General features: G+C 44.1%; 1 protein-coding gene across 4 annotated transcripts in view; it reads right to left on the bottom strand.

Annotated features, from left to right (window-relative positions):
- PLXNA4 (plexin A4) overlaps nt 1-17,421 on the bottom strand; it is a 454,438-nt gene that overhangs the window by 318,833 nt on the left and 118,184 nt on the right. Inside the window, exon 4 of one of the 4 annotated variants that reach the window (XM_015291976.4) lies at nt 3,301-3,392. The exons of the other annotated variants lie outside the window; for them this stretch is intronic. Within the exon in view, the coding sequence (XP_015147462.1) occupies nt 3,336-3,392 (57 nt within the window). The 3' untranslated portion in view covers nt 3,301-3,335. The remainder of the gene's footprint in view (nt 1-3,300; nt 3,393-17,421) is intronic. 4 annotated transcript variants of the gene reach the window in all.

Here is a 17,421-nt window from a genome sequence, read left to right as displayed (position 1 = left end):
CAGTCGGCAGTAAAAGCACGGGCCCAGGAACTGCCCACTAGGGACAAGAAACATACGCAAGGACCAGCCCTAATTCTGGATATTTTGGAGGCAGAGGAAGGGATTTTCTCCCCAGGCTGGCACTGCTTCAAGCAATCACCAAGAAATCCAAGTAAATTTCTTAGCTCTGCATCATATGGTGCTGGAGAACACACGATCCCCTCGTCCCCATGTGTGACAGCAGCATTGGTGCTACCCTGCCTATCCTTAAGCTCAAAGCTTAAGGAAGAAAAAAGAGGATCAACTTCAGAACAAGGCCAACCACAGGACAAATACTGAATAGTTAATGCAAGGGAAACGTAGCAACACAAAGTCTCCCTGAAAAACTCCAGCAATTCTCCCATCTCTGGCTTCAAGTTATCGACTTGCACAACCTGAGGATCCTTTTGTAGTAAAGCTTCCTGGTTGAATCAAATAGATTTTTAGGTCCTTCCAACCTGGGCGGTTTTGGAACACACTGCCCAGGGAGGTGGTGGAGTCACTGTCATGTAGGTGTTCAAGAAAGGGTAGATGTGGCACTGAAGGGCATGGTCAGTGGGCATAGGTCAGCAGCTGGACTTGATGATCTTAGAGGTCTTTCCCAACATTAATGATTCTATGATACTAAGATGCTCTCTCGCAAATGCAACCCCTAGATGTGTTCAACTTGACACTCAAAGTATTTGAAGAAGGGATTTCTGATCCCACGAAGACTCTCCAGGTATTGCATCCCTCCCCAGACACCACATATTATAACAGTACTGTGAAAACAATGTGCAAAGCATTATCACTGGAACAATTTACTGACCCGCACAGGCAATCAGCTTATGATATGAGGAATGGGATCGTGTCGGTTGAGCAGGCACAGCTGCTAATGTTATTCTTGTTCATCAGAATACTTAATCCGACTTTCTTTTTTTTTAATAAAAATAAATCCTCAATGACTATTTGCCCGAGGCTTTAGTTAGAGCAGCTAATGGGGCGGTCACATGCACTGAACCCTCTGCACGGGGTAGTGAACTGTATCAAGATAGCAGAACTCAAAGAGGGAGGACAGGAGGAGACCAAATAGGGTAGAAAAAATGTGTGCAGAATGCTCTGCACAGGAGCACGGAGACTGTGGATAAATGAGTGTGAGCAGTAATAACATATCTGTGTACAGGCCTCTGAGGGAACCGTCAGGAATTGCTACAGCCCTTAGAAAAATGCCCCCCAGTAGAGGGTCACAGGCCCTGGGGATGAGAAACATGAGCCCAAATGAGCAAGCACCCAGGCGGCTGATTGAGGGAGCTCAGGAAGAGGAATGCCACAAGGGCAAGTCCAGCCCTAAGCAGGAGGTTGCAATGTGCAGTGGGTTTTTTTAGCCTTTTTTCTTTAGTTTCATTTACAAACCCCAATTATCCATCTCTTCTGAGAAGCCAAAACGGTTCACACCCATTTTGGCTCAAACAAGGACCATGGTCTGGGCACATCATCCCTCTGAGCCAAGTCCTGAGCCTGTCTATCAATGCCACACAAGTTCTGCAGCCAACAAGTTTCCAAGACTCACATAGCATACAAAGGAAAGCAAAGAAATGCTTGAAGATCAGACCCTGAGCTGAAACTAATTGTTCAATAAGCCATGAACAATGCAGCGTTCGTGCAGTTTGCTTTTCTGCCTTTCATCTGCAGGAAAGAAAAATAAACAGTTCAGAGAGAAGGGTGAGAGGTGCCAAGAGACAGAATGGCATTAGAAGCAGTGGTACAATAAGGAGATGCAGTATCTGAAACAGGATGGTGCTACAATGCTTCCCCAGCCCCGCAGCAGCACTGCCTGCCCTCAGAAGTGAGTTGTTTCCCTGGCACTGTCATTGCTTTGGTCAAAGAGAGCTCGATTCAGCTCAGAGTAAATCAGTGGTGTGGTATCAGCCGTATCAGAGTCCAGTCCCCAGAGCAGCTGAGAAATAAGACCTTCCATTCAGGGCTATTATTCTGGGAAGAGCAGCATCTCATTCAGAGTAGATTAATTGACAGGAATTAAAAACATACATTGATAACTCCGGACATACAGAACATTTTTATTCATGTTGGAAAGAAGCCCAGATGTAATAGACTTGCACAGACACCCGCTGCCTCTCCCCCCTCCTTGGTGCAGTAAGAACTATCAGCAATTTCTTTCCTGATCCTTAATGAAGCAAGGGCAGGACGGGATATGGGGCACCCAGTAAGATAGCATCCCAGCAGCCTTGGCACAAGGCAGATTGCTGGTCTTATCCTGACCCCGAAAATTAACCATCTACCCAACATATGGGTCCCAGAGAGTCTCCTGCAGAGCCCATTCCTCTCCCCACCCCTACAAGAAGGATAATCCCCTTATTGTTATTTAGAGACACAGAGAGGGATCTGATCCACAACCCCAAAATCCCTGTGTCTAGGAAGAGAGGAGATTAGAGATTCACCTCCCATAAAGGGGAAGAACTGAAGACTCAGACAGCCTTGAAATCTGCGAGGCTCTGAAATTTGGATCCAGACCCAAATTTTTCAGATGCAGCCCAGTACCATCAGCACGTTTTGTGTTTGTAGAAGGGGCTTGCTGCAACCTAGCAACTAACATCTGAGCGCATCAATAAGCTCAAAGCTTAAGGAAGAAAAAAGAGGATCAACTTCAGAACAAGGCCAACCAAGAGACAAATACTGAAGAGTTAATGCAAGGGAAATGTAGCAACACAAAGTCTCTCTAAAAAACTCCAGCACTTCTCCCATCTCTGTCTTCAAGTTAGCAACTCACACAACCGAAGAATCTTTTTATACTAAAGCTTCCAGGTTGGACCAAATAATTTTTTAGGTCCCTTCCAACCTGGGCTATTCTGTGATTCTAGGCATCTATGATTCCCCTGATTCTGAATTGGGGTGCTCAGTTTTTCTCTGGGAGTAAAAGCATAGCACAATACAGAGCAAGTGAGATTACTGCAAACATTTGGCACTCAGAGAAGCTTCCTTGTAGACAACAGGTTGGGAACAACCTGATTTTAAACATGCACGTTGGCAGAGAGATTGCCTGAAGCAGATTCCACAGTGTCTCTGGAGAAGGTGCTGCCCTGCTGGAGGGAGTTCAACTGGATAAAGCCAACTGGAAAGAACATGGGTCTCATTGATGGAGGCCTCACAGAAATAAACAGAACCATTGTCATCAACACAGTTGCTTAATGTTTTTATCTCTAAACATAATCCCAGACCCATTACATGCTCATGTCGTATGGAGAAGGGGAATCCCTTTTGCATAGGGCCCAGGGTTACACCAACCTGGTGCAATCCTGCTTCTTCTCCTGCTCCATGCCTCAATGTGCCAGACACATCCAGGAGGCAAATCCCAGTTCAGACCACCCAGCTGGGACCTGGAAGGAGAGCAGGGAACATATGTGGTGCCATAGCATATATCTATGTAAGATATCATCTACAAAGAAATCTGTAGGGAATTTGGTCAGCTCTAGACAGGATTGAGATGGCTATGATGTGCTGAGATTGGACTGGACACTGGGACACCAGCACACCTTCCAATGGTCCCATTATTTGGAAAATTTACGGCAGACCAAAGAGTCTCTCAAGTGATTTATCCCACAAAATTAATCTCTCTTCCTTTCAAATACAGTCTTGTTGCTACCAAATAAGGACCAGGCAATGAAAAACACCCTTTGCTCTTTCTCAGAGCTTGTCATTCCTTAAATAATAATGATAATAATAAAAACACAAACAAACAACAAATCCTGGACTGTTTTGCCCATACTTAAAAATAAGGGCCAGGTCAAGAGGGAACAGAGATCCAGTGAGATATTTCTTTCCATCTTTCAACTCAGAAATGCTCAAGAAGTTACTTAATGTATACCCAAAGCAGTGAGGAATATCGGGGAGGAAGGAGATGCTGGGGCTGCAGGGCCTTTGGGCAATGTCTAGCAGCACTTCAGAAGTGGGATGTCAAAGCGCTGCCGTGTGCTATCCTTGATTCACTGACCAAACTTATTCTGAAGTGCACATACTCTTTTCTACAATTAATTTCCACCTTTTTCCAACTTCTGGGGCTGAGTTGCTGAGGCAAATCCATCTCTGCTGTCTTCCCAAAAGCCATGCTGTATCCCCAGACCTTTCCATGAGTCAGCAGGGAATCTTATTGACGTGCTTGTTGTGGCAGCAAAACTAACTGCTGGGGTGATTTCACCAGAGCAACACGTCAATCCCATTTTCTATTATTAGGCATCTGAGTGTTATGTTCATTGATCCTGGGCACTAAATTACCTCAGGGATTAACAATATTTTCAACACGTGGACAAAAATCCATGGAAGCTTAAAGAATACTCAAGCGCAAGATTCCCAGAGGTCCCTGAGGACTGTGTTTTCTTTAGTTTACACAGACACATCAATATATCTCCTTAATTTCATTTCATTATTCCCCTCCCATAGTACTTACGTTCTCCCTAGATTGACTTGAGGGAGTTCGTTTTTATGAGAGATGGGAAGAGACACTGCCCAACTCATTAGGCGTACCTTGTGTTTTGTGAGCTTGATGTTCAAGCTTCAGGACAAGGGTGAAAACATGTTTAATTCTTCTGGTTTTCAAAGGAATAAAATGTAAGTATTAAGGCCTCTTGTGAATGCAACATGCAATGTGTGATTCCAAAGGGATCTTATTATAAAAGTCTAATTAATGTCCTATTACAAAATGAGATCGAATAAATATCCCCATTAGCTAAGCAAAGATGGGCAGAGATTTTAATATGCAAAACCAACAGTGAATAGGTAAGCAGAATCTCAATGAACAGCCCAGAGTAGATAAGAAGAGCAGACAGTCCAACTCTCACAATGGACAGAGGCGTACAGTAGGTTGGTACTACAAATGGATGATATATGGATGTGTCATCCCATGGAAGTTGAACATGAACCACAGCATACACCTGTCCTGGGTGCTACTTGTGGGCACTCTCCATAGGCTGTAGAAGGAGTGAAAGTAGGCTCCCAGGTAGGTTCCTACTGTCATAAAATTCTGCCCCTGGATATCACCCATCTACTGATATACTGCAAAGAATGTTTAAACAAGTAGTTAACAGCATTAACAGTGATGAGGTCCCAATTGTGCTGCCCACTCTAAACCTAGAAGAGTTTCTCTTGCTTCTGCAAAGTTACACCAGCACACATACAATCAAAATCTGGCCCATTAGTGCTCACATTTACCTTCTGCTCAGAATGCAATTTTCTTACATCTGCTCTAGCTAACAAGCAAATAGAAAGGGTGAGACACTGAAGGCAGAAAAGACAGGAGCAGTAACTAAATGATGGCTAATGGGCAGCTGATCGAGTAGAAGGACAGATGCAGAGAGAGATGAATAGAATAGATAAACAGGCATCAGACCCCAATCTCCCAGCAGTTACAGTCTGTTCTGGAAATCCTAATCTTCTGCGATAATTCTCTCCAATAATTCCAGTTAAATTAGTTATTATCCCCCATTTGTGTTTGTCCCTGGAATTATTTTGGTGGCATGGATCAAAGAAACACCACAGGCTTTAATGTGGCATGTGGTTTTAAAAAGTCAGAGCATTAGAAAGTGCTCCTCACGTAATGCATTCTTGTCTCGTGCAGGAAAGTGGCTCTTTAACTTCTAATTAGCGCATCTCAGGATCTGTCCAAACAACCCTGCCGTGTCTCTCCTTGCAAACACAAACAGATGAGGTTCCTCAGGGACCCTGAGCTAGCTCAACACCTATGAGGGACAGCAGTGCTATCACAATTAATAAAGCATGAGCGGGCACTAAACAGTGCTGAACCTACCTAGCTCTGTAAGTGTAACCCAATCATTCGTACTTTATTTTCCCTTTCCCATCTGACTGAATGAAAAAAAAACCTTACATAACAAAGAAAAAAAGGGGAGGGGGAGAGGGAGAGGGGAGGTGAAGAAACAAAACAAAAAAAAGATCTAATTACGTGTTTAATTTAAATCTCTACCAGTGATTAGAATATTTTATTGACTGATCGCCTGCCAAATGTTCTGGTTTAAATCAAAGCTGCTCCAGAGGTCTTCATGAGCCATAAAAGAGATACAGAGTTTGGAATTTTTCCTCTGCCTTGAAATGTCACTGGCTCAGATCTGGGAAAACAGAGGACAGGGGAATGATAGTAAGGTGGAAAAATGAGAGGGGGTCTGATGGAGTTAAGGGCTTAAATCTTTGGCTGGAGGAAGATCCCTCTGGTAGACTTTGAGATATGCAGCAATCAGCATGTGAAAGCAATCAGCATATCTTTATATATAGCCATGATGTGAAGCAAATAGAAGTGTGCAGGCACGTTGGCTACTATCAGCTGGTCATGGAGGTGCGAATGGGATGAGTCCTGTCATACCACCACACACCACAGTCAGGACAAGAAGTGAAATGCAAGGAGAAAGTGCTGGGATGTCCTTCTCATCAGCCAAACAGGGCAGGAAAGGCAAAAGGATCCCTCAAAAAGTGAAACAACGGAACAGCAGCAGCCCCGAGGTCCCAAGGAAGCACCATTTAATCCAGAGAAGTGGCAACATCCTCTTGTAACCACATCCACCGCCAAAAACACATTAGCAGCAATGACGATAATGTCTTCCAGCTCACAACTCAAAAAACAACACACTTGTATGAATGGAAGTACAATAAGTGAAAAAAAAAAGATGCTGGTTTGGAGGCAGAATAGGAACCGAGAAGATCATGCTCAGCAACATGTCCATGCTCTGCCCAATCCAATCAAGTGAGCTGGTGGAGTTACCTGGACATTTCCTTCCATTTTCAAAGTTTTATTTAGTAGATCAAATCAGGTTGAGGTCCAGCTCCATAGGAGGAAGAACTGCTCAGGAAGCTGAAGACAAATACCCTATAATTCCCACCTTGCCCAAGACCAAACCAGACAGACATGGAGAAACCTCAACACCTCCAATATCCACCAAGTCCCCATGTGAAAGTAATTGGATTTCTGGATTAATTTGTAGGTTGCCACTTTCAGAGACACACAAAATTAGAACTAGTCTTGAGAAAACAGCCAGTTCATACAAAGAGTCTGCACGGAGCTCAGCAGCTCCAATAAACACACAGTCCCCAGTGCAACTGGCCAGGCCCATCAAGAGTTGCCCAAGGGAAAGCCATAATCTGCTTTCTAACATGTAGAAGGCCATAAACAAATGATTACACTTCTGTGCCTGTGTTTCCCTAATTTGCAAAATGTTGATAATGATCAAGGCTAATTGAAAATTTCCCATCAAACATTATTAGGATGGGGAACAGGGGCTTTGAATGTACCAGTGGCAAAAAGCTTGATTTCCCCTATATATCTGATTTCTGACAGTAAAACAAGCAAGCAAACAAAATGAAACCAAAGTATCCTCTTAAGTCTCTGTTAAAAGGGAAAAATAGAAAACACCTGCTATTTTCTGGTCAATTCAATGACCTCCCAGACCTCCTGAAGCTTCTAAGGTTTCTTTTATTTCTCTTTAAGTAACTGCAGATGACTAAATAGAAGGCTAAATAGAGCAAGCTTTATTTTGGATATTCACTAAACAAACCTCGGGTCAAGTCTGTGTTAAGTCTTTGGCAATGATGCAGGGACAAGACACTTCTTCATCAAAGAGGAGGAGATCCCAATGATGAAGAAACTGCATAAGAATGGCCAAATACTGTTGTTTTGGTGGTTTGTTTTTTTTTAATCTGATCCCATCAGATTTTAAAATATCAGTTGCTGGCAAGGAGAAGCGCAGGCCTTGACTCTGCTATCACCATGTTTTCATGAGAAATGGATGGCTATGTCTATAGATTAATATATAAACCAGATTAAAGTTTATTCGCTAGCCCCAATACCAGTTCATATTCTTATTCCTACCTGAATGGGGGCCGCATTGAGACTGCCAACAGAGGACAAACTCCATCCCAAGCTACCTAGGTCCTTTCCAACCTAAGCCATTCTGTGATTTTACCCTTTAAGGGACCTTTAGGGTCCCTTCCAACCCAAGCCATTCTATGATCCTAACCCAAACAACATATGGGAGCTGGGAGTTAAGCTGTGGGAACAGCATGGACCAGATCTTGTGCCTGCTTCACTTTCTGACCCTGATGTACCTTGGAAAGCCAAGCCAGAGACTGGTGGCCATCAGCGTGAGTGGGAGCCCTCAGTAAATCATCAGCAACCTCAAATCTGGAGGTCAATGTACTTAAACACTCCTCTAATAAAACTCTGTCTGAGGCACCTGCCTTGACTTTCTACCCAGTCAAGACTAGACTTTGTTATGATTTAATTGCAGAGGTGAACAGAGGGCCTGGGGCCAAAGCTGCCACTTCCATTAAGCAAATTGCAGTGTCCCTTCATTGCCTGCACTTTGCCCAGGAGAGCAGGGCCAGCAAGAAACACAGAGGGCAGTCATCTGCCTGCATCGTTGGACTAACAGATACGCACACATAATGATGTACAACAATGTTATCGTGCAGTTAATAATGTAGGATAATTAGCAGAGCCCTGATGAAACACGCAAGCAGAAACTCACTGAAGGATATGGAAAGACTTCCATCAGCATCAGTAAAAGCTTTGGATCAGATCCCAAAGTATTCATTCATGTATTAGTGAGTTTTAGGCACCTAAATCCTTCCCTGTAGTATGCCTTCAAACCTGGCCTTTAGTTTTGTTGCTATCTAAAAGCAGAAGAGAAGCTGGAAAATCCAAGAGAAGAAATATTACTGACAAGGGTTGTGATTTCAAGGAAAATTGGCTCCAGCAGGACTGGATTTGCTGCTGCTGAGAACTCAGGATCTTTCTGTCAAGGGCAGACCAGACTGGAAATCCCATCTCCCACTTATTTGAGTTATAGGAAAGTTTAGGTGTGAAATCCTGCCTGTACTGTGGCTTGCAGAGTGATCATGAGGCTCCCCTTGAGCATAGGAGGCAACTCAACATTGCCATTGTCTTGATCCATGTGAAAGCCAAGCATGAGGACAATATCACCCACATTGCTTTGATTGTACTGATGCACAGTGCTGCACAGCTTTGGAAGAACCATGATACTAAAGAGCTCAGAAGAAAGAAAGAAGAAAAGCTGAGGGATCTTGAACACATCTCAAATCAGTTTATGTCTTTTTTTTTTTTTTTTTAATGAAAAAATACAATTGGATGGAGGATCCTCCTGCTGGGATGCAGAGACACAGAGAGATGAAACCATGCAGCTCAGGGATAATCATCAACTCATAGAATCACTGAGGTTGGAAAAGGCTAAGATCATCTAGTCCAACCATCGACCCGTCACCACCATGAATGGACCCAAAGCGAAATGGCCCAAAACGTAAAGCAGTTCTTCAAAGTAAGGGGGAAGAGAGAGGATGATGTGCTTTGCAGCTGGAAATCAGATTTATGTGGGACCCTAACTTCTGATTCACAGCAAATCCCACAACTTTTGTCTTCTGCTTGTGTTTGCTCAACTAGATAAAATGTCACATTTGGAGAGATTCTGCAAGTGAGACTGGAGGCTTGTTTAGTGTCAGCAGGGAGGCTTCACTTTGATTTCCTTTTAAATGAGCATGGCAGAAAAAAATACTCCTTGCAAAGCAAAAGAAAAAAAAATCATTAAAAAATGTCAAACTACATGATCCTGATTGAAAACAAAGCAGTCTGTACCTCTCTCTACTTTAGCACAAAAGCCCTGCATCAAAATCGGTAAGCCCTCACTAAATGCTTTGACATGGAAACATGTTGTCTTGTTTTGAAAAAGAATCCACTGGAAAATTATGGATCTGCCTGAAAACACAGCAGCAGTGTGTGCCAAAGTCTAAAAGGAGTTTTTGAAAATGCCACAGAGCAGATGCTCTCCACTCTGGCGAATGCATTCCACTGGAAACCCAACAAATGCATGGTAGGCACACAACTCTCTCTCCTTGGGTGATGCTTGTATTTGGAGAAGAGGATGATAAAATGATGTGCTTCCTTCTGCTGGCTGTTGTTGCTTTCCTTAGATAGAAAATAAACTCTTTTAAGTTAGAAACTCCACAGGTTTGGAGGACCACCAAAGACCCCTCCCAACCTCATTAGTTATATGATTTGTGCACATCCTTCCATGCCAAAGTAATCATACAATCATATAAACATTAAGATTGAAAAGAACAACTAAGACCATCTAGTCCAACTATCAACGCATCCCCTCTAAACCATGTCCCTCAATGCCATATCTACCCTTTTCCTAAAAACACCTCCGGGACTGTGACTTCATCACCTCCCTGGGCAGCCTGTGCCAATGCCTCACTATCTGAGAAAAAGTTCTGCCTAATATCCAATCTGAACCTCCCTTGCGCATCTTAATGCCATCACCTCTTATCCTAACATTGTTACCTGGGAGAAGAGGCTGACCTCCACCTCAGTACAACCTCCTTTCAGGCGGTTGTAGAGAACAATAAGGTATCCCTCCTGAGCCTCCTCTTCTCCCCCTACTCCCAAAAGTTCAGAGCATCACAATGCTCATCAGCATGCTGCAGGGATTGGCAAAGAGGTACCTAATCCCATCCACAAAAGAAGCAGCTAGTTACAATTAATCACGATGTGCAGTGCACGGTTGTGTAATACAGGGAGCTGAGCATCATCTGTGCCCCTAGCATAACTCACTAGCATAGCTGGAGACTTGCAGTTCAGATTACAGCTAGTACAGAGTAAATTATCAGGCAAACTTGAAAGAAGATGTGAAATTTGCAGAAGGGAAAAAGTTGCTGGGGGGAGGATCAGTTGCCAAACAGAAAGGCAGGGGAAGGAGCAGAAAGGTGAGCTGAACAGCAGTAGGGGATTAGCTCAGTGCAGAGCTTGCTGGAGCCTGATCCGCCGTGCTGGTGACCTGCACAAATCAATTTGATTCCCCTGCTCTGCCTGTCTTCAATAAGAACATGTTTCCCCCATGCCTGTGTCACCAGCCCATGTCACATGCTCTGGGTGACATTTCAGACAACTATAATTGATCACTATTTAGGAAGGAGAGCAGGGAAGCTTCCTTTTGGGGCTGAGCTCTAAGTGTAGGGTTAACCCTTGGCAATGCATTTGTCATGGAAATCAATTCCTGCAGGAACAGAATCCCACACACTGATGATCGCTACTGGTTTCAGGGCTTCTGCAGTGGTTTTGTGGGTCCCTCTGTGTGTTCTGAGGAGGCCAAACAGAGCAGGGTAAAAAGCTGAGCAGGGAGAAGATGAGATGAGCACAGCCTTTCTCCAGAGCTTCCTGTTCATTGCACATCCCTTCACCATTATCACTTCCATGCAAAAACTGTTGCTTCAGCAACCCCAAAAAACCTTGCGGATCTGCACTATGATGCCTGGATGTGGCAGCACTGGAAAGAGAGATGCACATTTTAGGAACAGAAAGAGAAGTCCACACAGAGCTCTTCTCCATACTGTTGGCTCAGGTGAGCTTTGATTCCAAAGTAAAGGCTCTGTTAATGATATCTGCAGAGACCAGAAATTAATAGTCTGTATTGCTTAGTCTGCATTCTCCTAAAGTGGAGTAGAATCACAGAATCATTCAGGTTTGAAAAGACATGTAAGATCACCGAGTCCAACCATCAGCCAATCCCCAGTATGCCCACAAATGAGTATCACTGCCACACAGAACATAGGGAAACTGAGGCATGGCTTGAGACGTGCACTCCTCTGCATGCCCCTGTAAGTTGTCTGCAAAAGTAGCCCCAATAAGAAGGGACACTGCCATGTTCCGAGCAGGTCAAGAGAGTTGTAGTGATCCTAGTGTTAATCAGCCTTCTCCCCTCTGCATGCAATAAGGGAAAAAGCTCCATCTCATTCTATCCCACCTCTGGAGAGAGATCCAGCTGCCACTGTTTTCCATGCACTGCTCTACTATGTCATAAGATTCCATAAGCTGGGATCAAGTTGAGGTCCTCACACTCAGGGCTTTCATTTATATATATATATATATTTATTTATGTTCTTCTGAGTGTCTGACGAAGGACTTAAGAACTCTCACAGTAATTCAAAGGCTTTACAGCTCTCATCTCCTGCTGCATGCGCAAAGGGAATTTCTCAGCCCCAGCCTTCCTAAACATGAACAGCTGGCCACATATATATTAAGCAAATACCTGGGTGTGCAGCTTAACTTTATAAATCCTGCTTCCTTGTGCCTTTCACTCGGCACACATTTTCTGCCAGCCCCACATCATGCAGTGTCTCTGGTGTCCCATAACATGGCTGCACTCACACTAAGCTTTGCCCTTAAGTGCAGTGCTGATTTGCTTCTCTCTCTTGTACTCAGCCACCTGCTTTCATTAAACTCATATGGAAATCTTGGAGCCCCTTCCTTCTTAGCACACTTGCAAATCAACAGGAAGATAATTTCCTAATGCCTCTTCATGCACAGAGCAACCAATGGTCAATTAACTGCAATCAGTGCAGGCAAAGAAGAGGGAGATGCTCAGAGCCACAGTGGACCAAGGCTCCTTCCAGCTGGACATCATGTCTTTGGCTGATGCTTTAGGAGAGCACAGCTCAAGCAAAACGCACAACACCTGACCAGCTGACCAACACTGTGCAGAGAAATGGGCAGAGGAGAGATTTCAGCTGCCTTTCAGGTTATTGGATGAGATTTTCAAGCCTTGTCATCCAAGAAAAGACAGACTGTGAGAGTCCTGGGACAACTCTCAGTGCCTCGCCTCAAATGTAGCTTCTGGTGACAGAGCTGGCTCAGCCTTTAACCTCACCTGTCTGGATGAAACAAGCTTACATTGACTGCATCAAAGTGGACACCAAATCAGGTAGGACCAATTTTTGTTTTGGTGCAAATGTTCCATGTGATAACTTCAGAAATGTCTTCTCTACCTCTTATGACCCAAACCCGAGGTGCTGTAACACAGAGATATAGAACTGGTTCCTGCAGCATGAGAGCCCATAGGGCATGGACAGCACTCAGAAAAGGTCAAGCTAGGGCTAAAGGAACAATGTGAATATCTTCATTTACCCACTGGATCTCACATGACAACACAAAAGGATCTGGTTAAAAAAGAAAATGAAAGTTTGTTTCATTTCAGTGTTCTTAATGCACTGAGTTGAAGTCAATCCACATGGCAAACAGCACAGGATTGTACTGGTTGCCAGTAGTACCCTAGGATAGTGACCAGCTCAGCAACAAATACATTAACCTGAGTATCTCACACTTGATCTCATCCACCAATTCACCCTTGGGATGCTTAGGAGAAAGGGATGATAAAATCATCTTCACTTCCAAAGCAGCAAACTGAGAGAAGGATCCTTCCAACATTAGCTGCAGTTGGAGTTTATCTTTGTAGGTCCCTATCAACTGAAATGAACTATTCTACTCCACTCTTTTCTATTCTATTTCTATTTTTCTATTTCTGCTTTATTCTATCACCACCAAGCAAGGCAAGGACAGACCAAGAGGAGAAGGAAAACCCAGGCTGCCCCAGGACAACATCTATTCATTAGGCCACACTGCTGTTCCTACCAAACCATCTGCAATCTTCAGAATATGGTACGGATCCCTTAACTACTCACATCAGGTGGGATTTTCAAATGACTTCTTCTATAGGTACTGCAGACAGTGCAGACCCTTATCTCTGTGGTCAGTCAGTGAGCTCTGATAGCCATGCGGAGTAGAAAGGTCTGAACTCTAAAGGACTCTTCACTGTGCAAGGCTAAACTGCCTTTGAAACCTAAGTGAAAATTTGCAAAACAATCATTACTGAAAATGAATAAATAAATAAAAGAAATACAGGAGTTCTCTAGCCCAAAAAGGCTGATTATCAGATATCACTGGATGCTTTAAACCCAAGACAAAAAATCTCATATAAAGAGCATGTTGTCATTCTCGCAGCTAAAATGTAGGCCAATACCTTTTTAATAGAACAAGATCTTCCTCAGAGGAGATTATATCATACTGATAATTATCTAATGACATGTTGAGGTTTAGCAGATGGATTAATTTTATTTTACATTATATTGTTTGTGCCACTGGAGAGGTGTGTGGCTGCATCCTGTTGGGTATTAAGCTAGAGCTCTCGTTGTGCACTTCACAGTCAGTGGCAACTGCTGGGCTAAAAACAAGCCTCCTCTGGCTTTCTGGGAAAAGCTGTCTGCAGCATCACATGCTGTAATGTCAGTCATAGGGATAGGCCAACAACAGCCTTTTAACTGAAGATGAAGGATGCTCCAGGTGTCCAAGTCCCAGTCTGAATCTCAAGAAACCGAGAGGTGACACCAAACTGTGCAGCAAACATCGGTGCCGATACGAATCAGCCGGATATGATGAGATGCAATGTCCTTGACAGCTTCCTCCCACCTGTAGCACTGAGAACAGGACAACTTTCTGCCCTCCACAGTAACTCGCTGCCAAATAGTTCAGACCTCTTGATCTGCGGGGGGCAATTTTCTGTGCACTCTGCTGCAGTCTGTACATACAGCAAATCAAATGACTCCATCCACCATGCAGAGTGCATGCTTGTTTTAAAGATACTTCTCAATCTATCCACCCCTGCTTCCCAGAAGAGTTATTATACACAGGCACATGCAACTGGGGAACCAAAAGGCTGCCACTCTCAGAATATTGAGCAAATAAATTGGTTGCCCTCTAACATACCTCTTTTCTCCCAGGATGACCCAGGCTACTGAAAATCTCATCCAGTTTTCTACAGGCTGGAAAAGGAGTGTGTGGAGTTCAACGTGCTACCAAGCACAGCTGAAATAAGCAGCAAAGGTGAAAAAGAGGAGGACAGAATGACTCTAATGAAGGATATTGACTGATTATCATGCAGGAAGAAATGTGAGTGGTAGCTCTAGAAAATATGCTGAGAATAGCATTTATTGCACTGTGAAACAATTTCCAAGGGGAAAAAAGAGGGGAAACTTCATTACCCTCAGCAGAAACAGCCAGGTTGGACAAAATAACCTTGCAATGAAGAAATAGCCCAGCCTTGACTTTCAATTCCCTACAAGCCTCACTGTGCTGCAGTGGGACCCAGGGAACCAAGAGGAGTTTGGAGATTGCTGCCTTCCTGAAAGGGTGGGATCAGACTCATGGTGAGAAAGTGAATCATAGAATCATTAATGATGAAAAAGATGACTAAGATCATCTAGTCCAACCATCAACCCATCCCCACCATGCCCATGTCTCTCAGTGCCATATCTACCCTTTTCTTGAACACTTCCAGGGGCAATGACTCCACCACCTTTCTGGGTAGCCCATTCCAATGCATTACCACTCTTGAAGAGAAGAAATATTTCCTAATATCAACCTGAACCTCCTCTGGCTCAACTTAAGGCCTTCGTGTCTCATCTGAGGCTTTGATATTATTTTATGCCCTTCTGATATCAGCCTGCTCTAATTCTTTCAGGTTTCATAGACTCTTTGTACCAACATCGGAAAAGCTACATCAGGAGCAGCATGAGGTTGTTTAGATAGAATCATGTAATCACAGAATACCTGGAGTTGGAAGGGATCTTTAAAAGTCGTCTGGTCCAACTCCCCTGTGATGAACAGGGACACCTACAGCTAGGTAAGGTTGCTCAGAGCCCCATCCAGTCTGATCTTGAATATCTCCAGGGATTAGGTATCCACTACGTCTCTGGGCAACGTTTCAGTGCTTCACTACTCCTAAGGCAAAAATACTTTTCTATTTTCTTGTTGGTTTTGCAGCTCAAGGTGCTTCAATAGACCCTGATAGTCCATTTCAGCAGTAGCACCTTGAAGAGCAGCAACATCACATGATATAGCACGTAGGTGACATGCTCTATTTCCTCGGTTATTGCTTACACATACAGCTTCACTCCAGGGCAGCCCTGGTTAAAAACACAGATCCTTTGTATTTCTTTATCTATAACCTAGAGCTACATGGGGTGAGGGAGAAAAATCCACAGGGTTAGTCACATAATGGAGCAAATTTGAGAGGCAAGGACGAAGTGACAATGTTGGGCCTTGTTGAGGGCAGCAGCTCACCACATAGAAGCTTCTTGCTTCATCTTAGAGTTCCCAGGTGCCTAGTTGGGTTTCACTGGACCTGTTTCCCAGACCTTCAGTACATGGAGCCTGGGATGTGTTTAAGCATTGCTCTTGAAAAATAAAAAATTAAAAAAAAAAAAAAAATGACAGGCCCTGAGGCCCAAGCTTGCAATGAGAAATGGTTCTCATTTTTATGAGAGCAGCAGGTTCAGCCAAGGTTGATGGTAGCAGCGCCAAGGGAAAGCCACTGGAAAATATAACTAAGTTTCCCATCACTCACTCTCCTCTTTCTTTCCTCAGCAGACTCTGGGTCTGCCGGAGAAAGCAGAGCAGAGCCAGGTGAGTGGTTAAGCTCTGTGACATTTGCTTCTGGTGCTGTGTATGGGATGGGGACTTGGGCTCCTCTTCAACCAAGTGTCTTCCCACCGAGTGCATATGGCACTGAAGACAGTGATACGCTAAGCTACAACATACATCAGCAACGATATACCCTCTGCAAGCCCAAGCAGGTGATCCTGCCACTCTGCTCTGCACTGGTAAGGCCTCACCTGGAATACTGTGTCAAGATGTGGAGTCTTCAGTACAGCAGAGACAGGGACCTACTGGAGTGCGTCCAGAGGAGGGCCACCAAATGATCCAAGGGATGGAATAACCTCCTTGCAAAAACAGGCTGAGAAAGCTGGGGCTGAGCAACCCGGAGAAGAGGAGGCTCTGGGGAGACCTGAGAGCAGCCTTTCAGTATTTAAAGGGTGGCTATGAGAAAGAAGGGGACAGACTCTTTAGCAGGGTTGGTTATGACTGGGCAAGGGGAAGTGGTTTCAAACTAAAAGAGGGGAGATTTACACTGGGCATAAGGAAAAAGTTTTTTACAGTAAGGATAATGGAGCACTGGAAGGGGTTGCCTGGAGAGGTGGTGGGTTCTCCATCCTTGGTCTTCAAGGTCAGACTGGACAGAGCTCTGAGCAACCTGATGGAGCTGCAGATGTCCTTATTCACTGCAGGGGAGTTGTACTAAATGACCTTTGAAGGTCCCTTTCCACACAAACGATTCCATGCTTCAATTAGCTCAGAGCAAAAATATTTTCACTGCAGAACTTCCTTATTTTAAAGAAGAAACACCCTCCTCCCAATAATAAATAAATAAATAAATAATCCTGCTGTTGTCAGTTTTTAACATTAATAATAGAAGGGACTTAATGAGCGTGATGACTGAAGAGTGAAGTTAATTGGATTAGCTAGAATTGCTCATTGCCGCTGCTGCGCAGCCCCTGGTTACAGCTGACTCCTGGATGCTGCGAGCCCATCCCCAGCTTCTCAGGCACCTCAAACTTCTTGTGATGGAGGTGCAGATCTGGCCAGGATGTCTGTTTGCCTGGGATAGGATTTCCTGGCAGTCTGACCTGAAACACTACATGGAAAGAGGGAAAGGAGAACGAGGG

This window comes from Gallus gallus, chromosome 1 (assembly GCF_016699485.2).
Source record: "Gallus gallus isolate bGalGal1 chromosome 1, bGalGal1.mat.broiler.GRCg7b, whole genome shotgun sequence".
Lineage (NCBI taxonomy): Eukaryota > Metazoa > Chordata > Aves > Galliformes > Phasianidae > Gallus > Gallus gallus.
Note: the sequence above shows the minus strand (reverse complement) of the source record. Positions and strands in the feature narration are given on the sequence as shown.